Source organism: Borostomias antarcticus (genome assembly GCF_949987555.1).
Source record: "Borostomias antarcticus genome assembly, chromosome: 23".
NCBI classification, from domain to species: domain Eukaryota; kingdom Metazoa; phylum Chordata; class Actinopteri; order Stomiiformes; family Stomiidae; genus Borostomias; species Borostomias antarcticus.
In genome coordinates, this window is record NC_140256.1 from 7,756,604 (window position 1) to 7,782,216 (window position 25,613).

Consider the following 25,613-nt stretch of genomic DNA (forward strand, 5'->3'; position numbering starts at 1 on the left):
GAATGAACGAACGCCGTCTGGGGGTCTAGCGCATCTTTTTCGCCGCTAAACCCCGCCAGCGGTCGGTCCCGAGAAAACTCCGAACAGGGCAGTACAGCCATAGCACTTGGCCTGGGCGCACACATCCCCTCTGTTAAAAACCCAACCGGTCTGTTTAGAACAGGGGCGGCGAGACCTGCCGTGGTCAAATCTGACTTTCTCACAGAGGACCCGGCGGCTCTAGCCGAATATATTACATTCGCTGAACCGGCGAGAGCTGCGCGCGTCACGTCTGCTCTCTTTGCAGGAAAAAACTCCGCGGCTCGAGTCGGTTTTTCAGCTGCGGCGAGACCTGCCATGGTCAATTCCGACTTTTTCACGGAAGACCCGGTGGCTCTAGCCGAATACATCACATCAGCTGAGCCGGCGAGCCCCGCGTGAGTCACGTCTGCTTTAGCAGGAAAAGACTCCGCGGCTCGAGCCGGTCTTCCAGCTGCGGCGAGACCTGCCGTGGTCAATTCTGACTCTTTCACAGAAGACCCAGCGGCTCTAGCCGAGAACATTACAGTAGTTGAAAAGGGAGGAGATGCGGACTGCACATTACAACCAGCTTGATAACGTTGCATCGTGTTTGTTTTATTGAACAGGGAAACTTGCTCACCGCCGCTCTTAACAGAGCGTGGTGTGGGCACAACACAGTCACGCATCTCCACGCACCGTCAATAGGTGCGCCTCTTCCTACCCCAAGCCGGAGGCGGAGCGGTGGGCGCGCTTGAAGACGCCGGACCGGTCCCGGCACCCTGGGCGGGGTAGGCAGGGGGAGGTCGCGGGGGAGGAGCCGCGTGCGCAGTCCAGGAGCCCGGGCGAGCCGGTCCATGGGCCGTAGCGGGGCGGGACCCCGTGGCAGGTTGTTTAGTCTTGTGTGTCCGCCGGCGCTTGCTCCCAGTCGCGGCAGCATCAGCCGGAGCACGCGGACGTGCCGGCACACTGCGCTCCCCCGGAGCAGCGAGGTGGCGAGCGAGGAGGAGCCGATCCTGCTCCTGGCTGCGACACTGCTCCAGGATGTTAGACACAGCCGCCCCAAACAACCCCTCCCTACTGACCGGTGAGTTGAGGAGGACACTCTTGCTTTCCTCGCGCAGACGAGTCAGGGAGAGCCATAGGTGGCGCTGCTGCACCACCGACGTGGCCATCACTCCACCCAGACAGGAGGCGGAGATTCTCACAAGCTGAGCCACGGCTCCGGCGGCTTCGGCCATCTCCGCTCTCCTGTCTTCATCCATAGAGGGGGGGGTTTGCTCCGTAGCTAGCTGGCCGATGTAAATGGCCAGCATAGCAATGGAGGAGGAGGCAGCCACGGCCTGCGCGGCCAGAGAAAAACCTTTGTCGGCCAAGGACAGGGTTGTCTTGTCTTTGACGTCCGGCATGAGAGGCTTCCTGGCCGAGCCCCAGGCGGAGGAACCAGGCACCAGGACCGCTGCAATGTCGGGTTCCAGAGGAGGAGAGCCGATAGCTGCTACGTCAGTCCAGCCGGTTACCCTCGTAGCTCTGCTGAACTGGCGAAGCGGACCTCTGATGGCCAACGGCCGCTCCCATTCAGCCTCGACGAACGCCTCCAGGTCAGGCATAGCCGGCAGGAGACGAGGAGCAGGCTGAGAGGGACGCCCGTAGCAGACGGAGCTCCACAGTGGGAGCCCCGTAGTCGCAGCAACCTCCGGGACGGAGATACCGAGGTGATGCGCGGCTCTCTCCAGCAGCCGGGGCAGGTCGCGATCGAAGGAACCCCGCCCCGGGAAGGAGGCGCCACTAGCCGTAGTGGCTTCCGACGCAGAGAGAACCTCGTCTTCCCCGGAGAGCTCATCCTCATCATCCGTAGGCGCGAGGGAGGTAATCGGGGCCGCCGGTTGTTGCGGGGGCGCGCCGATGTCCTCGCCGACCAGCTGGACCAGACCTTCAGTCTCCAGCGGCGGCGGAGCGAAGAAATGCGCCCGGAGCATCCTCTCCATGGGGTCCAGGAGGGCGCAGATCTCGCAGGCGGGGGACGGAGCCAGACCCGCTCTGGCGTGCTGCGGCCCCAGACAGCGGAAGCAGAGGTGGTGTCCCACGTCGCTGTAGCGGGAGCCGCAGACACAGAAACGATCCGGCGGATCCATCGGCACCGGCAGGGGGTCATCTAGGGACGCCGCCAGGTCCGCTTGGGTCCGCTGAGTAGACATCTTCTGATCTTCTCCAGTAGCAATGCGAGCTGAAAATTTCGAAGGAGCAGATGTGCGGGCGTAGCCCGCTTATACAGTGGTGCACCGGACCTGGTTGGACACAGGTGCGTGTATGTTTTTTTCTTCAGTCAATGTAGCTAGCTGGGTTTCGCTAGCCAATAGGAGCTAGCCCTGTGGGGCGGAGCTCCACGAAATAGAACTAAAGTGAAGGCCTATTGAACCGCGCCATCTTGGCTAGATTTGTAGTCACTTGGCTATTTCCGGTGACTTTTGACTTGCGCAGTTGAGCTTCTCTGGCCGACGCGCGTCCACGCACGTTCCCGGCTCTCCCCGCTTTGATTTAGCAATGAAAACCGGCTTGCATATTAACCTGTTTTTGTCAAATATATCAATTGGAGAAATTATTTTTTGATCCTGGCATCTTAGTTTTAACAGGTTAAATATAATTGAACATGTTTTGTTTGCTAGTAGATGGTATTCATTCCGTTCGCGATAACGTTATTGCAGCCAGGCTAAATTCCTCCAGGGAGCCAGTGACAGGCGAGTTGAAGAGCTTCACTCCCCGCCAGCAGGAGCTCTGGCCGCGGCTACCGCATCTCGGAAAACCCGCTGAGTTCATGGCTGCTATTTCACACTCGCCCTTGATCAATCCCAATACCGATCCATGGTAATAATGAATCAATCGTTCAGATCAGATCGGCAGTGCTGCATGCATGTTACAACATCATTGTTAGCTTTATTAACATAACCATAGCCTACATTTATCTCTCTAACGTTAGGCTATCCATCTTACACCAGTCGGCCATTCGATAGCTGGAAGCGGTCAACGCCAACGTTGACTGAAAACACCCAAACTCAGTGTATCGTTTCATCTTCATGCTACACATCTGCGACCAATGTTAGCTAGCCCAGTTCGCCATGCACTAGCCTACTTTGCGTGTTGGCTACCGGGTTGCGAGATTACTTTTCGTTTAGCAAGAACACCATAGAGGTTAGGGTCAGGTGTATGGTTAGGGTCTTCCTTAACCCTAAACTCAATGGTGTTATCGCTAAACTGCGAAACGCGTAAGAAACTCCCGGGTTACATTTGGCTGTGGCTATAGGCCTTTTTGTAAATATCATTTTGCATAACAGCATTCCTAGCGGACATAAGGGGAAAGTTCATTTTCTTATCCCTATATCTACAAGAAGCGCACCATGAACATTTTGCAACAGGACAGCATGGATTCGGAGTCGGAATATGACTTCAAGGATCTAATAAAAATAATGCCCTATTATGCTTGACATGTTTGTTAATGCTTATTCCCTTAAATAGGAACACATAAGCTGAACGTAGGCTGCAGCATCACGTTGATAAATTGGCAAACAAGTTACAGGCTACGTCCGAATAAGTGTGATCTGGAAAGATGTTCCTGCGGTAGCCTACAGTAGGGGTAGGCTACAATGTTGAAATTTGTATATATACAAATTTTTATATATACAGGGGCCAGTCTTATTATGAATCAGGCTAGTTCGTATGGTAACGTTATTTCAAATCACTATGACAACCACACAAGAGTCATCAGATTTCCGTGCGCGTAATAATGACTGACATCACAATGGCTATATAATTCTATATAAGTAGGCTAATTCTACAGAGTTGAATATTGTTTCAGAGTTAACTTCACATTGACGGACAACCGCATCCTTATACAACACGATTAATCAGCAACTTGTAAATGCAATTATATGTCGAAGTAAGTAGATTGATTTTTGAATCTATGTGAACTTCTTTTTATTTAAAGTTTACAATTCATATTTGAAGACTTTTTGAAGATATTTGAAGACTTTTAAATATAACACCACCTGTAAGTGGTAAGTACATTTTATTTATAATCCATGTGCTGTACAATAGGAAAATTTAAGAGATAGGAGTAAAGGAACAATATAAAACATTACTGTACAGAAAAAACTATACAGAAGGCAAACACACTACAAAACAAAAGTGTTTACGGACCAGACATGTAATGAGGAGGCAGTGGGGAACAGAAGCTGTGGCGCGCAGAAAATAATTGTTTCTTGCACTCTGTCTCAACAGAGCCCCTATGGATTCTAAATATATGGATAATAAATCCATGGGTGAGGCCTCTCCTTCAAACGGTTCCAGCTTGCAGGAGGTAACCTAACACTATGTAACATCATCTTACAAAAATTATATATATATATAGGCTATATATATATATATATTCCAGTTGATCCATTGACTAAGTTTTGTCATCATTAAACCTGTCTTGCAGAAAAAGCCGATTGAGCTCGTGAATGGCCAGAAACAGGGTGACCATAAGCCCATTGAGGAGGTCATCATGGAGGACATTGTGGCCCCCAAGCCCATTGATGAGGTCATTGAGACCCCCATGGGCATTGAGGAGGCCAGTGAGGCCCCCGAGGACATTGACGAGATCTTTGAGGTCATTAAGGAGGCCTTCAAAGAGGTTGAGGAGTTCATGGAGGAGGTAAATGAAAACCCCAAGGTCCTTGAGGAGGTCATTATGGAGTACATTGAGGCCATCTGGAACATCGTGGACGCTATTGAAGCCCCCACCGTCATCGAGGATGTCATCAAGGAGGCCATTGAGATCCCCAAGACCATTGAGGAGGTCATCAAGGAGGACATTGTGGCCCCCAAGCCCATTGAGGAGGTCATTGTGGCCATTGAGGTACCAAAGGTCATCGTGGAGGCCATCAAGGAGGCCATGGAGATCTCCAAGGCCATTGAGGAGGCCATCAAGGAGGCCATTGAGGAGGCCATCAAGGAGGCCATTGCGGTCCAGCAGTCAGCAGGTTAGACATTTTGGGTGTTAGGGCATCTATTTCTATATATCATAATATGATCTATATTTCATATCAAACAATTTTCCTTCTCTCTTCTCTACACAATACTCAATTTAGAGATCATTTTTGCAGAGGAAGTGAACAACAAGAAAAATATGATGAAGAAGAAGAAGAAGGGGGTTCGTAAATTCTTCAGCGGCCTCTGGAAGATCATGACCTGCTCCTCAAAGATCCCAAAGGATGACTGAAGTTGACTGAGAGCAGCACCAGCAACCCCCCCCTCAAACAATAACCATTCAATCCTTCCAACCAGACCCCAACCACCCATGCAATCCATTCAATCCCCCTGCACAATCCTTATGCCTATCCAAACCTCCTCCACTATATCAATATACTCCATAAATATATATATATAAATCAATAAATATGTAAATCAATAATAAGTCATTGTTCTTTTTTCCAGATGTCAATGCCATTTTATTTATATAGCACTATTCGTAAAAAGAGACAGATAAAAACATAAATCATACCAACACAGTGAGAACAGATTTAAAAGAAACTATAAAAGTAAAAGCATTTTAGGATAGTGTAAAATAGAATAAAAACTATAAAACAGAATTCAAATTAAGAGCACAAAGATATTAAAACAAGTAAAACTATGTGGTAAAAGCAATGTTAAAAAGTTGTGTTTTAAGATCTTGCTTAAAAATTACCTGCCTCTTAGTCCTGGCTCTAGGGACCATTAAAAGCTCAGTGTCAGAGGACCTGAGGGCCCTACTGGGTGTATATCTTAAAGCATATCTGGTATGTATTTAGGTGCCTGATTATGTAATGACTTATAGACTAATAAAATAATCTTAAAATCTAAAACTGACAAGTAACAAGTGCAGTGTGTGCCCTCCTGGTCTTAGTGAGGATATGTGCTGCAGCATTTTGTACTATTTGGAGTTGGCTAATAGCTTTCCCCTCACATCGCCACGGTGCGCTCTGTGCTCCTGGTGGTGAAAGGACAGGGCGGTGTGCGCTTCAGGCTCACGGGACAAGAGCATCAGACCCTAGGGGGTCAAAGGGCACACTCTGCTGACGGGGCGGGCCTCATGCATTCCCACCGGGGCACGGTGAGGCGCCTGGCGGCCCCCTGCTGGCGTCCGACTCCTCCGACCGCACGGCGAGGCTGTGGGACCTGGGGAGCGGAGGGGCTGGGAGGGGCCTGACCAGCGCTGCCTGTCCTACCAGGCTGACGTGCTGCTCGCCGGCGTCCCCAACAAGGTCAGCGTCTTCGGCTCCAGAGGTGAGTGGGGCCGTCACTCGTCACCAGGCTCCGCGGCATCTTGTCAGTTGAGACGCCATTCTAACCTGTGGTGGTCTGGCAAAAACAGCCACAAAATACAAAATACAAAGAGTATGAATAGGGATGCAAAATTCTGGGAATACTCACACACTTCCCACGGGGATTAACAGGAATGTATGGGAATTAATCAAATACAAATAGTATGAAGACATCACGCAACGTTACTTGGTGAGTCAGACATATGCTATCGGCTGTCCCTGATTGATGATGTCACACAGTGGCAAAACCCCTGGTGGAGCGTCTCCATCTCCATAGTGAGGCTGTGCTGTGCCTGGCTGAGGACGACAACTACATCATCTCCGGCAACCAAGACCACACCGTGACCACAGCCGAAGGGCAGGAGCACCACTCCAGAAACTCCAGGTACACGCAAACACACACACACACCACACACACACTCCGAGGTGACAGTTAGTGAGCGGGATGTGCATCCGTATGTCTGTCTATGCTGATTGGATGGATTTCACACTCGCGGCACCACAAGTCAGGTCAAGTCATCCCTGCAGAGGATGGAACGGTGTCACGTTTGGGCTAGAACCAGGTTTAGGGTTAGGGAGAAAGGTTCAAATCATTACATTCTAGGGGCCTCAAACCAACACCTATTTTACAGCCTAACTGACACTCTCTTACTCAGAGCTAGCGGCATGGACGTCCTCTGCAGCCACATGTCAAGCCCCGCCTGCTCTGCTAACGTGGTCTTCTCTTCTTGCAGGTGCACCTACTGTACCTTGCTGGCCCCCGAGGACACTGTGCACGCTGCGCCACCGGGCTAGCGTCAATGGAGTCTCTTTCTTCTTTCAGTCTAAAAGACACTCAAATATTTAGGACATTTTATTGGCCTCACCTCTCTCCCTCTTCCTCATTCTGATGCTCTTTGTCTCTCTCTCTCAGGTGAGCGTGAGAGCAGGACACCTGGCCGCGGCCTCTGGGGACCGTGTCGAGGAGTGGGGAGCCCCGAGAATGGGAGGGGTCGTCAACTAGGGACCCACGCTCACCTGAATCCACGCCACTGTCCAACAAGAGAACCCTTGTTGAAAGATACAACACAACCCAGAGCAGAGACAAGCAGGCCCAGCTGCCCCTCTGTCCATCCATCCCTCCATCCATCCCGCCATTCATCCCTCCATCCCTCCCTCCATCCGTCCACTCTGTTCGTCCGTCTGTGCTGTAAGAGAATACCCAGGCCGCTGCAAATCCACCACCATCAATTCAGTTGACTGAAGCTATGGCCACCTGTTCACTGGGGCCGGGTTGAGACTAGGTCTTATTCCTGCAGAGGACAGAACAGGGTTGGGACCAGGTTTAAGGTTGGGGAGACAGGTTCAAATCACTACATTCTAGTGGCCTTAAACCAACACCTATTTTACAGCCTAACCGACATCCTCTTATTCAGAGCTAGCGGCATGGACGTCGTCTGCAGCCATGGGATCTAGTCTCGTTCGGTCAGAGCAGAGCCTGCTTGTGTAACAGCCAGTAGCATGTTATGGTCTTGCTCTGCGCGCCACAGCTTCTGTTCCCCACTGCCTCCTCATTACGTGGATGTCCTGTGTTGCTGATCCAGAGCAATGATGGGGTGGGATGTCCAGTGATGTTACATGCAACAGTTACACGCCTCAGATACACTGTCCTGGCTCCGCCGTCTCCTCCTCCTGACTCAGGAACATTTCAGGGTGTGAGAATGGCAATTCCTAATTTGAGTCAAATATGATAAAACGCGGGGTTGACTTCATTCATATATAGCCTATCATGATGCATGATGTTTCACAAGGCTCATATAATTTTAGCCTATCAATATCAATGAAATATGCGATTATCAAGTCCCTTAGCATCATCAAATGATAAGATTACTTAAAAATAGATAATGTATCTCAAATCTACTTTATTAAAGTTCCTATACAAACGTAAAGTATTAGCAATATTTGGCTTTGACGTGGCACTTTTCCAACACCATATGGGTGTGTGTGTGTGTGAGTGTGCAGGTGTGCCCTACTACTGCAGTGAGTTTACTGGGTCTCTGATATGATCATACTCCTGGGCTAACAGCCCAGGCCAGGTGTGTGTCCATGGTTACAGTATGAGCTACAGTATAAGCTATGACTCCCAGTGTCTTGGATAACATGATACATATAGACTCAGTTCTAAAGAGCAGAGGTGAATAGTACCCCCTACTCTCTCTCTCTGCCCCCCCCCTCCCTCTCTGTCTCCTCTCTCTCTCTCTCTCTCTCTCTCTCTCTCTCTCTCTCTCTCTCTCTCTCTCTCTCTCTGGCAGGGATTCCATGGCGGGTGTGAGGTCACATGATTGGGAGTTGCTAATCCCCTACAATGCACTGCTGCTGAGCTCAATGACATCACAACCCAGTGGAATGCCGTTCATACACACTTACCACTCTCAAACTCCACACGCACACACGCACACACATTAACATTTCAGAATGCTCATAGGCTCACACACAAAGAGAGAGACAGACAAACACACACACACACACACACACAGGGACCTAGACTTCTGGCAGGGCAGTCGATGAGGGTTGCCCAGGCGACACCCAGACATGTCAGAGCCCTCCCAGACCTTCCTCTCGCTCCTCTTCCTCTGCTTGTGGACGGGTGAGTACTTCCCTGACTCTCTCCAATCACCTCCACATTATCAGCTGGATTTAGCATGTAATCTCAACATTATATGTATTATGTCACTTCAAAAAGGCTGTGGATAGATGATTCATTCTGCTTTCAAGTCTCTTTTATGGCAACACCCACCTGAACCTTAACCTGCATTCATGTGGATAGGGTAGCTGTAGAATAGACAGATGCATTGGCAGACCAGTAGTAATCTGACATCTCCTCTCCACTCTTCTCTCTCTCTCTCTCTCTCTCTCTCTCTCTCTCTCCGTATCCCTCTGGACCCACTCCCTCTCTCATCCCTATCTTCAGGTGTGGGAGGGTGTGATGTTCAGGCCTCCCTGGCCCCCCCAGTTCACCTGTCAGGGGAGAGCCAGGGCACGACCCTTCTGGTGTGTGTGGTCACTGACCAGGGGGCGGGGCACCTGGAGATCAGCTGGAGGTCATCCCGAGGTCACCTCGCTCCACCCGGTGTTCCCTATAGCCTGTCAGGAGGACCACAGGACGACGGCGCCGTGGCAATTATCACCGTGGCTACCAGCGAGTGGCCGTCCTACAGTTGCTTGGTGACTCACCGCCATCATGCCAGAGTCATCAGGAGACACCACATATCTTACACAGGTGTGTGTGTGTGTGTGTGTGTGTGTGTGTGTGTGTATGTGTGTGTGTGTGTGTGTGTGCGTGCGCGTGTGTGTGTTTTTCGACATGCAGTGTTTACTACTATTGAAACTGTCACTCTGTTGGGTCTCAACCACATAACCTCCTGTCATTTCAGACAGAGACCACGAGGCCAGCTGCTATCAACGCAAATACAACATGTCTGACGGTACATATCACACTGTCGTTAGTATGTCCTCTCACCCTCACCCTCTCACCATCTCACCCTCTCACCCTCATCATCTCACCCTCACTCTCTCAACCTCACCCACTCACCCTCTCACCCTCACACCCTCTCACCCTCATCATCTCACCCTCACACTCTCTCAACCTCACCCATTCACCCTCTCACCCTCACACCCTCTCACCCTCACCATCTCACTCTCTCAACCTCACCCACTCACCCTCTCACTCTCTCAATCTCACCCACTCACCCTCACCATCTCACCCTCTCACCCTCACCTCTCTGCTCTAAATCTACTTCTTTTCTCTCTGCAGCCATTGGCTGGTGGACTGACCATGTGACCATCCAGGCACTGAGGCTACTTCTCATGAAGACGGTCATCTTTAACACCCTGGCAACAGCCCACGCCCTCGTCCCCAGACCTACGACCTGTGGCGTTTGTGGTTGAGAGAGACCTCTGGGATGAGAGACATCCAGGATGACTCAGGACCTCTCTGGAAGGTTGTCCAGTAATACCGGCCTGGTTCCCAGAGGTTGCACAACGCCCGGGAAACCTGTCTCACTGGAGAGCCCAGGTGCTGCAGTGTGTCAGTTGAGAGTGTGTGTTTGTGGGAAGAGTGTGTGTTGTGCAGGGGGGAACACAAGTATCTGATCGTAGCCGCACACACACACCTGTGTGTGTACTTTCACTCGTATACACACACAGTCAACAGACAGCTGGAGAGAGAAGCGCTCTTCCTCAGCCAGCCAGTGAGTCAGTATCATGGAGGTATAGTCAGTATTATCCATCCACCATGTCTGTGTTGATCAGGCCTCCTCTGCCTCATACTGGCTGTTGTGGTTCCTCTGACTCACAGTGGAAGTGGTATTATTGTTGCTGGTGGTGTTATTGTTATTGTATATTGTATATTCCTGTCTGGTCCTAGTTTATTGTTATGCATCAACAGACCTAAGCAAATTCATCATATGTGAAAACTTACTTGGCAATAAACCTGTTTCTGATTCAGATTCTGGTGGTTGTTATTGTAGGGGTAGGTCGTTGATGCAGGTTTACTTTTGATTCTGTTGGTTGCTGTTGTTGTGAAATAAAGAGCTTTCTCTGGGTATATTTTTGTTTATAGTTTATTAAATAAAACACTTGCACACAGTTTTTTTCCATGTTTTCTCTAGCATCTCCAGTAGAGTAGAACACTGACATAGCAACGCATGGCCACTAGGTGGCAGTACAATCACATTTCTTTTTTTTTTCCAACAGCAAGAGTAATGGAGCTTAACTTCCTCTAAAAGGACACTACGTTTATAAATAAGTTACGTGTTTCAACATTGAACAGTCACTCTTCACCAGACGGACACTCACACACTAAAGAGATCTCACTGCCAGAGCACAGGCCAGCTTGGCCCCAACCAGAGGGCATACATGAGACCCCATAAGACACTGGGCTGTAGTTTTTCTCAGTGAGCTACAGCTCCAGTCTCCTCCATGAGTGTCAGGTGAGCTGGTCAGCTCTGGCGGCAGGGCCAACAGAGGGTCAGTCTGCAGTAGCTAGGGTACAAACGAGAATGGGGGTGAGGGGTGCTGCAGGATGGGGTGTGGTTGGGGCTCGGGGACAGTGACCAGGGCTGGGGAGGGGGGAGGGGGGAGGGTAAGGTTTGAGTTTGAAGGTGTGGGGGAGGGGGGGGGGGTGACATGATGTTTGTACATATGAGAACTGAATGCTTCTAACTGCGGGCCGCCCCGTCTTTGGCAGAAACATAAAACACTCGTAGACCCGGGGCTGGGTCTGAGAAAACTCACCCAATGTATGTTAGAATCACAGACATACACACGCGTGCACTCGCACACACACACACAGACACACACACACACATTAATGAAAAATAAAGGCAGAAATAAAATAAAAAGGTGTGTTTACAACTGCTCTGAGACCAGCTGCTGTGTAGCAGACAGAATACATTCAACACACAGAACAGAGGGGGGAGGTGGAGGAGTAGGGAGGAGGTGGAGGAGGGAGGAGGAGGAGAGGTCAGGGTGAAGGCTTGAGGAGAACACTGATTTGAAGATAAAATCAAAATAAAGTGCTTCTGTTAAAACAAACATCCTCTGTCTGAGGTATAAAACAATCACAATGAACGATCACACAGAAGAAGTAGAATCAAATCGACCGCCCCCCCCCCCTCCCCTCCCAACACACACACACACACACACTATTTACAATCTGGAGTGTATACAGTTAGGTCAAGTCCTTCCTCCTAAATTCAGTACACACACACACACACACACTCATAGGAGTGCTGGGTGATGCCAGTGTGTAGAGAGCTGTTCTCGAGAGCAGAGCAAGCCAGAGGCAGCCAATCACAGGTCTGGTCTGGTCTGCTGATCCTAAGCCTGCACTGAAGGGGGTGTCAGAGGGAAGAGTGGGGGTGTCCGTTCCACTCCCCACCTACAGGGGGCAGCACCAGCCTTCTGGTGTCCAGTCTGAAATGTCCTTTACACACAGAGAGGGAGAGGGCTGGTGGCTGGCCATGGGGGTTGATAGCAGTGCTGAGCAAATCAAACACACACACACACACTCAAAACGCGCAGGTGCATTCACACGCACGCACGCACAGTCACACACACACGCACAATCACATACTATACAAGCCCTGAGCTGAGTGCACAGAGCAGGAGCAGAGCGAGGCGCGCGATAGGCTGGCGGGCCGGGCGGGGGGCGGAGCTGCGGGGATAGATCCTCCAGCGTTCGCGGTGCGGGTGCAGACTCTCCATGTCCCTCTGGGCGCTGAGCGCGGCGGCGGTGAAGTTGGCGTCGCCGGTGGTGAGGAGGTCGAACACGCAGGAGTGGTAGTAGATGTCCCGCTCCTCCAGCTGCTCCCGGCACACCCGCCGCGCCCCCTCCTCGCTGAAGCCCCGGGGGGGCGGCGGGGGGGACGGGGGCGGGCCAGGGAGGGCGGGGCCGGGCGGGAGCTGCTGCAGGCCCAGGGCCGGGCCGGCGGGGGGGCGGGGCAACGGCAGATGCCCCCCGCGGTCGATGCGCTCGCCGCTGGGGCAGCCGCTCACGCACAGCTGCAGGTCCTGGCTGGCGTCGTAGGCCAGCGAGAGGTCTTCTGGGATGCGCAGCGCCAGCGTCAGGTAGCGGCCCAGCTGGCGCACGATCACCGTCACGCCGATGTAGGCGGCATGCAGCTCCACGTGGCGCCCGGGACTGCGCTCTGAGATCCACAGCGCCCGTAGCCTCCCGCCGCCGCCGCCGGAGGAGGAGGAGGAGGGGGGGGAGGCGGGGCCCGGCTGACCGCTGCTGACCGTGCCGTCTACGAAGGCGGCGGGGAGGTGGTCAGTCACGGCCTGGTACACACGCTGCTCGCTGCACGCCTCGAAGGGCTTGAAGATGATGGTGATCTGGGGGGGGGGGGGGAGAAGGGGGAGAGAGGTCTTTTTTTAGTCTTTTTCTTGAATTTGAATCACACACACACAAACACACACACAAACACACACACAAACACACACGCATACACACACGCATACACACACGCATACACACACACGTAGCTTTAGCACCGGTATCCCAAGTTCCGGTGAATGGCTGCTTTGTTCTATTTCGTGGAGCTCCGCCCCACAGGGCTAGCTCCTATTGGCTAGCGAAACCCAGCTAGCTACATTGACTGAAGAAAAAAACATACACGCACCTGTGTCCAACCAGGTCCGGTGCACCACTGTATAAGCGGGCTACGCCCGCACATCTGCTCCTTCGAAATTTTCAGCTCGCATTGCTACTGGAGAAGATCAGAAGATGTCTACTCAGCGGACCCAAGCGGACCTGGCGGCGTCCCTAGATGACCCCCTGCCGGTGCCGATGGATCCGCCGGATCGTTTCTGTGTCTGCGGCTCCCGCTACAGCGACGTGGGACACCACCTCTGCTTCCGCTGTCTGGGGCCGCAGCACGCCAGAGCGGGTCTGGCTCCGTCCCCCGCCTGCGAGATCTGCGCCCTCCTGGACCCCATGGAGAGGATGCTCCGGGCGCATTTCTTCGCTCCGCCGCCGCTGGAGACTGAAGGTCTGGTCCAGCTGGTCGGCGAGGACATCGGCGCGCCCCCGCAACAACCGGCGGCCCCGATTACCTCCCTCGCGCCTACGGATGATGAGGATGAGCTCTCCGGGGAAGACGAGGTTCTCTCTGCGTCGGAAGCCACTACGGCTAGTGGCGCCTCCTTCCCGGGGCGGGGTTCCTTCGATCGCGACCTGCCCCGGCTGCTGGAGAGAGCCGCGCATCACCTCGGTATCTCCGTCCCGGAGGTTGCTGCGACTACGGGGCTCCCACTGTGGAGCTCCGTCTGCTACGGGCGTCCCTCTCAGCCTGCTCCTCGTCTCCTGCCGGCTATGCCTGACCTGGAGGCGTTCGTCGAGGCTGAATGGGAGCGGCCGTTGGCCATCAGAGGTCCGCTTCGCCAGTTCAGCAGAGCTACGAGGGTAACCGGCTGGACTGACGTAGCAGCTGTCGGCTCTCCTCCTCTGGAACCCGACATTGCAGCGGTCCTGGTGCCTGGTTCCTCCGCCTGGGGCTCGGCCAGGAAGCCTCTCATGCCGGACGTCAAAGACAAGACAACCCTGTCCTTGGCCGACAAAGGTTTTTCTCTGGCCGCGCAGGCCGTGGCTGCCTCCTCCTCCATTGCTATGCTGGCCATTTACATCGGCCAGCTAGCTACGGAGCAAACCCCCCCCTCTATGGATGAAGACAGGAGAGCGGAGATGGCCGAAGCCGCCGGAGCCGTGGCTCAGCTTGTGAGAATCTCCGCCTCCTGTCTGGGTGGAGTGATGGCCACGTCGGTGGTGCAGCAGCGCCACCTATGGCTCTCCCTGACTCGTCTGCGCGAGGAAAGCAAGAGTGTCCTCCTCAACTCGCCGGTCAGTAGGGAGGGGTTGTTTGGGGCAGCTGTGTCTAAAATCCTGGAGCAGTGTCGCAGCCAGGAGCAGGACCGGCTCCTCCTCGCTCGCCACCTCGCGGCTCCGGGGGAGCGCAGTGTGCCGGCACGTCCGCGTGCTCCGGCTGATGCTGCCGCGACTGGGAGCAAGCGCCGGCGGACACACAAGACTAAACAACCTGCCACGGGGTCCCGCCCCGCTACGGCCCATGGACCGGCTCGCCCGGGCTCCTGGACTGCGCACGCGGCTCCTCCCCCGCGACCTCCCCCTGCCTACCCCGCCCAGGGTGCCGGGACCGGTCCGGCGTCTTCAAGCGCGCCCACCGCTCCGCCTCCGGCTTGGGGTAGGAAGAGGCGCACCTATTGACGGTGCGTGAAGATGCGTGACTGTGTTGTGCCCACACCACGCTCTGTTCAGAGCGGCGGTGAGCAAGTTTCCCTGTTCAATAAAACAAACACGATGCAACGTTATCAAGCTGGTTGTAATGTGCAGTCCGCATCTCCTCCCTTTTCAACTACTGTAATGTTCTCGGCTAGAGCCGCTGGGTCTTCTGTGAAAGAGTCAGAATTGACCACGGCAGGTCTCGCCGCAGCTGGGAGACCGGCTCGAGCCGCGGAGTCTTTTCCTGCTAAAGCAGACGTGACTCACGCGGGGCTCGCCGGCTCAGCTGATGTGATGTATTCGGCTAGAGCCACCGGGTCTTCCGTGAAAAAGTCGGAATTGACCATGGCAGGTCTCGCCGCAGCTGGTAAACCGACTCGAGCCGCGGAGTTTTTTCCTGCAAAGAGAGCAGACGTGACGCGCGCAGCTCTCGCCGGTTCAGCGAATGTAATATATTCGGCTAGAGCCGCCGGGTCCTCTGTGAGAAAGTCAGATTTGACCACGGCAGGTCTCGCCGCCCCTGTTCTAAACAGACCGGTTGGGTTTTTAACAGAGGGGATGTGTGCGCCCAGGCCAAGTGCTATGGCTGTACTGCCCTGTTCGAAGTTTTCTCGGGACCGACCGCTGGCGGGGTTTAGCGGCGAAAAAGATGCGCTAGACCCCCAGACGGCGTTCGTTCATTCGGGCCGAGCGTTCGAGCCTCTCCCTGTGTGTTCGACAGGTAGAGAGTTTTCACGCTCACCGGTCAGTGAGAATACTTCCGTGTTTACTGCCTCGGCTGGCTATTTAACACTGCCCGCCTCTCATGTCCCGTCTAGTCGGTCTGCGAAAGACGGCACCTTGCCAGATCATGCAAATGAGGAGGCGGGGCTTCCCGCATTGCAACACTCCGCCGTTTTCTCTCAATGGGATGAGCGACGGCGGCTTGTTAGCAATGCGGACGGTGTCGGCTCACTTCCTCTTTTTGTGAATGAAGTGCTTCTTGACAGGAATGCCATTCATTCTCGCGCTGTTCAGGGACATGGAACTCCCAATGGGGATTTTTCATCTCCCTTTCGAGGGTGGCCCGCCTTGGGCCAGGACAGCAGAGTTTCTCAGCTGTCCGGTGGCGGTCAGGGCCAAATTGAACTATGGCAGGTTCCTCGATCTGTTCCCGCGATCTCCGGCACAACCTCTTTCCAACCGCTTCACAGTCTGGCAGGAGAGATGTCTCCTGGACGGCTGGTTGCAGCGTGTTCTACGGGAAGGGTATCTCATTCAGTTTTGTTGCCCCCCACCGCCCTTCATGGGCGTAGTGGAGACAGTGATACCGCGTCCCGCTCAGGCTGCCGCTCTGTCAGCAGAGATTGCAGAACTGATGGCGAAGGGAGCGGTAACTGTGGTCCCGTCAGGCCAGAGGGACGAGGGATTTTATTCCCGCTACTTCCTCGTGCCAAAGAAGACGGGGGGCGTGAGGCCAATTTTGGACCTCCGCCTTTTCAACAAAACGGTGGCGAATCTGAAGTTCCATATGCTTACGGTGCGACAAATGCTGGAGGCATTCCTTCCCGGCGATTTTTGCACCAGCATAGACCTCAAGGACGCTTACTTCCACATACCGATAGCTCATCGGCATCGGAAGTTTTTGCGTTTCGCCTACCTGGGTGTGGCGTACGAATATACCAGACTCCCGTTTGGATATGCGCTCGCCCCCAGAACCTTCTCCAATTGTGTGGAGGCGGCGTTGAGGCCACTGCGCCGGCAGGGCATCAGGATCCTGGCGTACCTGGACGACCTGCTGGTACTGGCTCCGTCGCCTTTGTTGGCTCTGATGCATACCGCCACGGTGGTGCGGCATCTCACCGACCTGGGGTTTGCAATCAACTGGGAGAAGAGTGCTCTGTGGCCGGCCCGTCAGATTGTTTACCTAGGTATCAATCTGGACACGAGCGCCATGAGAGCACGGCTATCCGATTCAAGGAGGGAAACACTGGAGAAGAGTCTCAGTGTTTGCCGTCCTTCTCGAAAGATCGCGGTTCTGTCGATCATGCGCCTTCTGGGTCTCATGGCAGCCGCCCATGTGGTAGTGTCACTGGGCCTTCTTCACATGAGGTGCGTGCAGAGATGGTTCGCGCGGCTTCGTCTGGACCCTGTGAGGCACAGACGGCGCCTTGTGCGGATGCCGGGGTCGTTGTCAGCAGACCTCGACTATTGGAGGGACCGGCGCGTAATAGCGCACGGTGTTCCAATAGGCAGGGTGTCGGCTCACGTCGCTGTCTTCACAGACGCGTCTCTAAGCGGCTGGGGTGGTACATGTCTGTCCCAGGCCGTAGGTGGTTTGTGGGCCGTCGGAGAACGGCGCCACATCAACCTCCTGGAGTTGGAGACGGTGCTACTAACATTGCGCCACTTTGTACACCTGGTACAGGGGCGCGATGTGCTGGTGCGGTCAGACAACCAGACCACAGTAGCTTACGTCAACCGACAAGGGGGAGTCCGCTCGCCAGCGCTTCACCGTCTGGCGGTAACGCTGTGGCGATGGGCTCATGTCAATCTCCGGTCACTGACAGCGCGGCACATTGCCGGCCGTCTGAACGTCGGGGCGGACCTGATGTCTCGGGGCGGGCCTCACCCGGACGAGTGGAGCCTACATCCTCAGGTAGTGGCTCAGCTCTGGACCCGGTTCGGCAGAGCAGGGGTGGATCTCTTTGCTTCGAGAGAGAACGCGAAGTGTCCCCTCTGGTTCTCTCTGAGACAGCAGGACCAGCCTCCGCTGGGCGTGGATGCGTTCGCGCATGCCCCCTGGCCGGGGGCGCTGCTGTATGCTTTCCCGCCGATGGGGCTGATTTTACCATTGTTGGCCAGGGTGCGGTCGGAGGGTGCATCAGTGATACTGATAGCGCCGGACCGCCACTGGGCGAGATGGTATGCAGAAGTGATGGCCATGACTACTGTAGAACCGTGGCACATCCCTCATTGGCCGAACGCTCTGTCCCAGGCGGAGGGCTCAATTTGCGCACCTCCAGTCTTGGGACGGCCGCTGGTGGCCTGGCTCTTGAACGGCGGAGATTGTCTGATAGGGGACTCTCTCCGGCCGTGATCTGTACAATTCAGAGCGCGCGCGCGGCTTCCACTGCCTTGGTTTACTCTGGCAAATGGGCTGCTTTTGCGCGTTGGTGTGAGGAAAGGGACTTCGCTCCCGAGTCATGCTCGGTCGAGGCGATTTTGGAATTCCTTCAGCACCTGATGGGTCATGGTGGCGGTTTGGCAGCATCCACTATCAAGGTGTATGCGTGTGCTATTTCCGCATGCCATGAGGGGTTCGCCAAAACTACGGTTTTCGGGCATCCCCTGGTTCAACGCTTCCTGGCCGGCACGCGCCGTCTTCGCCCTGTGCGTAAGGCTGCGGCGCCGCCTTGGGATTTGCTCTTGGTTCTGGATGCGCTATGTAAAGCGCCGTTCGAACCAATGGAGCGGATATCTCTCAAGTGGCTGTCGATTAAGACCGCGCTGCTCCTTGCTCTGACGTCGGGCAAGCGGGTCAGTGATCTGAGGGCGTTGACAGTTTTTCTCATCACGGGTGATGGGAGCAAAGCTGTGTTGCGCACGGATCCATCTTTCGTTCCGAAGGTGGTCCGGGGCGCCTATAGGGCACGGGATTTGGAGCTGGGAGCCTTCTATCCTCCGCCTCATGCGAGCGAGGAAGAGGCCCGCCTGCATTTGTTGTGTCCTGTGCGTGCGTTGATGTGTTACGTCCAGCGCACGGCTGCGGTCCGCACCACCCCCCAGTTGTTGGTTTGCCACGGCCCAGGGAAGGTGGGTTCTCCGTTGTCGAAACAGCGTCTCTCCCATTGGATCTGTGAGGGCATCGCCCAGTCTTACGTGACTGCGGGTCGTCCTCTGCCTGGTGCTGTTCGGGCACACTCCACAAGGGGTGTGGCCACGTCAGTTGCCCTGTTCAATGGTGTGTCAGTGGAGGACATCTGTGCGGCGGCGACTTGGTCGTCCCCGTCTCCTTTTGTCCGTTATTACCTTTTATCCATGTCCTCTGTCTCTGTGGCGTCATCTGTGCTAAACACAGCCGCCGGTGCGAGCCAGCGTTAGACAGGATTTTTCATGTAGGTGTTCGGCTCGAGTCGCCGGGTCTTCTGTGAAAGAGTCAGAATTGACCATGGCAGGTCTCGCCGCTACTGGAGAACCGGTTTGAGCCGCGGGGTCTTTTCCTGCTAGGAAAGCAGACGTGACTCACTCAGGTCTCACCGGTTCAGCTAAGGTAGGAGCGGGCCCGTCTAGTGACGTTCCGTTCCTGTTTATGTGTGAGGCTGGGACGGGCTTGTTACGGAGTAACCGCTTTGGTCCAGCTCTCGCCCCACGTACCTCTCCTTGCCCTCGGCTGTGATAGACTGAGTGTGGCGGGGTGGGGCCAGTGCTTGGGTCGGATCAACTGTTAGTATGGTCTCGCCTTGGAGCCCTGGCTTGTGTCCTGACTGGTTTCCCTTACTGGGGCCAGCAAGAGTGTATGGTGCGGTCGTGTAGCTCCGCTTATGCCAATAGGAGCTAGCCCTGTGGGGCGGAGCTCCACGAAATAGAACGATGGTTACGTATTGTAACCCTAGTTCTATGAGTGGAGCGGAGCCCCACAGGGAACAGACTTGCTGCCCCGCAGTCTGCTCGCTGAAAATTTCGGTTAGGAGCAGATGTGCGGGCGTAGCCCGCTTATACAGTGGTGCACCGGACCTGGTTGGACACAGGTGCGTGTATGTTTTTTTCTTCAGTCAATGTAGCTAGCTGGGTTTCGCTAGCCAATAGGAGCTAGCCCTGTGGGGCTCCGCTCCACTCATAGAACTAGGGTTACAATACGTAACCATCGTTCACAAGACAGACATGAGGCCTGGGCTGCCATCAGAGCTGCCAGGCTAATAGAGTGTGTGTGTGTGTATGTGTGTGTGTGTGTGTGTGTGTGTGTGTGTGTGTGTGTGTGTGTGTGTGTGTGTGTGGTGGGGAGGGGAGGGGAGTGGGGCTAATAATCATGACTAATAATAATGACTATTAACCAGCCCCACCCTGGACCCTAGGTTCACAGCCTCAAACCCCCAGTCCGGTGTGTGTTTATGTGTGTATGTGTGTGTGTGTTTGTGTGTGTGTGTGTGTGTTTGTGTGTGTGTGCGTGTGTGTGTGTGAACTCGCCGGTGACCCGCTTTAAGTCATATATGTGTTAAAGGTATTTTACCCTCTAACGCCTCACAGACCAACACACACACACACGCATGCACGCAGCCACGCACCCATGCATGCACGCACGCACACACACACACACACACACACGCACACACACACACACAGTGGCTCCTTTCAAGCTTCTCATTCCAGGGTATTAGAGGTCAGGCTATAAGCAGCCATTTACCACCAACGCCTCAGTCACAAGTCATAGTCACAAGACCAGTCTGTTTGCCTCGCACCTGTGAATATGTGTGTATGTGTGTGTGTGTGTGTGTGTGTGTGTGTGTGTGTGTGTGTGTGTGTGTGTGTGTGTGTATGTGTGTGTGTGTGTGTGTGTGTGTGTGCGTGTGTGTGTGCGTGGGTGTGTGGCGGGCACGCGCATGGATGATGTATGAGGATTAAAGTGACTGAGTGCATTTTTCTGTCTCAGATTGATAACTTAACTTCGGAATTAAATCTTATGGAGCAGCAACACACACACTGGATTGAGCACGCATGGCACAATTGGGACCATTGGGATCGTCCCAGAAGTGCAAACCCCGCCCGTGTGGCGCCAGGCAGTCTAAATCAAACGTTTCATAAGTCTGGACGTCGCTCTCCTTACCTTGTTGGTTGCCGTGGCGCTGGAGCCGGTCACCACGGGCACGTTGGTCACCTGGACAGACAGGTAGTCGTTGTCAATGAGAGGCCACGCCCCCTCCACCTTGCAGGTCTGGAAACTGTCCCTGAATGTCCGCAGGTGGGGGTCCCCGAACAAACCGCAGAACAGATACCCCGGCCGGGACGTGGCTGGGCCTTGGCCGTGCGCGTGGTGGCCGTGCGCGTGGGCGTGGCCGTGCGCGTGGCCGTGCGTGTGGGCGTGCTGGGTGCGGCTGTGGTAGTTGCAGGGCTCCGGGGGGACCTCGGGGTGCGTGGAGGAGGTGGGTCCGTCCCGGGAGCAGTTCCTCTGGGTCATGAGGTCCGAGATGCCCAGCACGGCCGAGTGGAACACCAGGTTCCCCCGGCAGGCGCGCGCCGTGCGCTGGGTGCAGGCGGAGTAGGCCCGCAGCGCCTTGCAGAACTCCGCCTCAAAGCCATCCAACGCCGGCGTCAGGTGGGAGGTCAGCGACACGAAGTCGGTGGTGCACTTCTGGATACGACACTGGGGGGTGGACCCCTGGCACTGGCCTGGGGGCGCGCACACACACAGGGACAATCAGGTCAAGGTCAGATCAAGGCTTTGATTTTGCATTTATTACATTTAGACCCAATAAAACAGGCAACAATAAAACAGTGTGTGTGTGTGTGTGTGTGTATGCGTCCAGATCAAACTAGACTGTTATAAACAGTCAAAGGACAAAGAGCAGCTGAGATATGCAAGAGTTCCAAATGTAATGTTCGCAAACAGAGAAAGAAAGAGAGGAGAGACAGGAGAGTGAGAGAGGAGGAGAGAGAAGAGAGGGAGGAGGGAGAAAGAGAGTGAAAAGAGAGATAAGGGAAAGAGACAGAGAAGAGAGAAGAGAGAAGAGAGAGAAGTCTGGTCTAATGCATCAGCAGCAGTATGCTCCTATTAGATTAGGCAAGAGAGGCTCTCCAATGCACAAGCAGTTATACACACATACATGCAGAAATGTACACACACACATGCACGCACACACACACACAGCACAGACATGTACACATAAATAAGAGAGAGAGAGAGAGAGAGAGAGAGAGAGAGAGAGAGAGAGAGGGAGAGACAGCGCAGTGCCAGGTGCTACCATGTGGGGGCAGTACTGTGCTGGATAGCAGGCAGGGAGCAAAACATACACACCCCGCTCACACTAGGGCCTAGAATCTCTCCCCAGTCTGTTAAATACTGACCCTAACCCTATGGCACACACACACACACACACACACACACAGGTCAGACTCCTATGCAAACCCCACAACCCACACCCAGTTCCCGTAGCGGTCTGGCGGCAGGTCCTGAGCAGTCTGTACAGCCAGAGAGTCAGAGACCTGAGAAACACCCTCACGTCTGCCCTCATACACCGCCCCCTCCGCCCAGGTCCTCCCTCCTCCCCTGCTCCTCTCCCCAGCCCTGACCCCGCTCCTCCCTCCTCCCCTGCCCGAACCCTCTCCTCTCCCCAGCCCTGACCCCGCTCCTCCCCTGCCCGATCCTCTCTTCTCCCCAGCCCTGACCTCGCACCTCCCTCCTCCCCTGCCCGATCCTCTCCTCTGTCCAGTGTCCAGCTATCTCCACTCCACATCCCAGACATTCCCCCACTCCAGGCCCTTTCTGCTGCTCCCAGCCCTTTGCCCAGCCCTGGCGTGGTTCTTCAGGTGGACTGTGGTCAGGTAGAGGGGGCAGGTCAGAGACGAGGTGTTGCCAGGTGATTCTCCCAAGTCCTCGTCTAAATTCAGGACCCACATCTTTCACTGAGATCAAGTAGAGGTCTACTACAGAGATCCAGAAATCTATCATGAAATCTAGTAGAGATCTACTACCGAGATCCAGAAATCTATCAGAGATCTAGAGATCTACAACTGAGAAATCTATAACTAATATCTGGTAGAGATCTACTACAGAGATCAAGAAATCTATTACTGAGGATCTATTAGAGATCTACTACAGAGATCCAGAAATCCATAAATGTAGGCCTATCACTGAGATCTAGAGATCTTCTACAGAGAGATGTACCATGGGGAAATGCTACGGGCTCTCTAGATCCACTGAGATCTTCTCCCCTCTGGAGTTATTGATCATTCATTGATCCTTTTATTGTCACGCACACACAAGTGCACATACACACACACACTCACACACACACACACACACGTACACACACACACCCATCCTGGGCCTAACACACTCTTCACCGCCCCTCCTTGAGTAGTAGGTTATTAACCTATAGTCCTGACCTAGTAGTAGGTCACAGTAGGTCGTCTCCAGACATTCTCCAAAGTCTGTACTCTATTCCTAGTTCTCTGCCGAGTCTGCACACACACACACACACATACACACACACACACACACAAACACACACAATCACTAGATAATGAGATAGAGGGACAGCTACACCTCAGTCTCCTTTGCGTGGGTCAGATGAGTGGTGGTCCTACAGACCTAATGACGCTGCAGGAAGTGGCTTACCGGCCTCATGGCCAAATGGAGGGTAGCATCTGTGCGCGAGTGACCTCCCAGACACAACGTGACTACCACAGACAGGGGCCTGCACTCTTTCAGAGACAACCAGGTTTGAACAGATCATACACAGATGGATCTGTAGCTGGTTAGACATCAACAGTAGCCTAAACATGTCTGTATAGCCAGGCAGGCATTGGGCAATCTTAGCTGGAATACCCCACAACCTTAAAGAGTTCACGATCTGCTTTGTAGGCCACCATGGCACAGCTGTTGGCTATTACACAATCTTCACACCGTGTAATTGCTACGTTATTAGCCTACATATTGCAAGGCTACAACTGTCAAAATCCCAAGCAAGCCGAATGAAATTCAAAATGAACAGTGTGTCAGTGTTTTTCACGCGCCAGAGACGCAGCCAACCGTTCCCACCAGCCGCGGATGGCTGTGTCCAGCTGCCCAGGGTGCTGTTAAATTAATTACCGGAGGTGTGACTGCTCCATCACAGATCACACACGCGCGCACGCACGCACGCACACACACACACACACACACACACACACACACACACACACACACACACACACACACACACACATATAACCACAGGAGGTTCTGGGGTCTGGCTAGGAGGGTAGGCCTATAGGCTACTGAGTCCGACCAGAACTGACTCCTTACAGGCAGCACAAGCCCCTGAGTCAATCTACCCCACAGGCAACCACGGGCGCTGTGGTAGTCTAGATGAAATTCTGAACAAAAGAATGACCTGGATTAGAATAGCCTAAAGATTCTCTAGAACATGTGGTTTCACTTGAGCTGTCCCTGCGATGTCGACATCAAGGTTTGTTTAAGTGCCAGAGAAAGTGTTTGTAGCCTAATCCCGCAATGAAAGGCGTAGCCTATTGTAAATGGTGCCCAAGACATCCAACCTCATAGCCTAGGTTACTCGCTATTCTGCGGCTGACGACTTGACAGGGGAGAGAGACAGGGAGAAAACAGCTAGGCGAGAGACAGAGCGGGGGAGCAGAAACACGATCCTAGCTCTGAATGCTGCACTGCCGATGGTGAGAGAGAGAAACTGCTGGGAGGGTTCGGTCCGAACCAGACTTCTCAACAAAGGCCGGCAGGCTACAGACAACACTAACCTACACAAACACTTTAACCCAAAACACATACAACACATGACGGACCTTAAAATTATTCAACCATTTAACATCATGTTTCCATGGGCACAGTGTGTGTGATATCCCGAACCGCTGTAACCCATATGGCTATCGAGAAGAGGAACTTAGTTGTAGGCCAGTTACCTATAGGAACCCAGCAGCAGAGAGCGAGGAGCAGCAGCGGCCGCAGGCGGGGCGCTACAGACGCAGAGACGAGGCGCTCAGCCCCGCGGTAACAGCATCCGGCTCTCCCCATCCCCGTCCATGCAGGGCCAGGAGGGGAGAGGGGACAGAGCTGTACGGGGGCAAAGGGTGAGGAGAGGCGGGGGGCTACCCCAGGAGTCAGGCCCTTTTCCCAGTTTTTCTTTTTCCCTCTTCTCTCCTTGCTCTCCTCCTCCTCGGGTGCGCAGGGGCATTAAAACGCAGCTGCTCCGCGGAATGCGATCCGACAGGGCGGGGGAAGGAGAGTGGAAAACAAAGTAGCGATAGAAGAATATAAAGTCCTTTTAGACACACGTTCACTCCCCTCGATTCTCTCCTCCCGTTCCACTACACTGACCACAGGAGTAACGGTGCTATTCCGTCTCGTTGGAGTTTAGCCTTTGTCGCGATCAGTCACGGATCCCCTGTCGTCCCCGATCATGCACATTCACATCACTTGCAGAGCAGGCTGGAAACCTTCCCTTTCCCCGCGACTCGCTGCTCCTTCAGGAATCGATACACGAATCAACCAAACCCTGCGAGCGGAAAAACCCGCCCTCTAGGAGGATAAGCCCCGCCCCGCCAGCGGTGGCTACTCGGGAGAGAGAAGGAGAGAGAAGGGGGTGGGGGGCAAGAGAGAGGAGAAACATACTGGGAGAGAGAGGTGAGATAGAGAAGGATGGGAGAGACGCACACGGGAGAGACACATATGTCGAGAGAGAGGAGAGAGGAGAGAGGGAGGGAGAGAGTGACACGCGGAAGAGAGAATTGGGAGACACTCAGGACAGACAGAGAGAGAGAGAGAGAGAGAAGAAAGACCAGGACACAAG

At 54.0% G+C, this 25,613-nt stretch overlaps 1 protein-coding gene across 1 annotated transcript; it reads right to left on the minus strand.

Annotated features, from left to right (window-relative positions):
- Nucleotides 1-12,449: 12,449 nt before the first annotated feature.
- Nucleotides 12,450-24,838, minus strand: rgmb (repulsive guidance molecule BMP co-receptor b; the record flags this gene model as incomplete). The annotated part of the gene is made up of 3 exons (XM_084457490.1): nt 12,450-13,211; nt 20,918-21,480; nt 24,727-24,838. The coding sequence occupies 3 exons, from the start codon at nt 24,836-24,838 to the stop codon at nt 12,450-12,452; spliced, it is 1,437 nt and encodes a 478-aa protein (XP_084313616.1).
- Between the last annotated feature and the right edge of the window lie 775 nt (nt 24,839-25,613).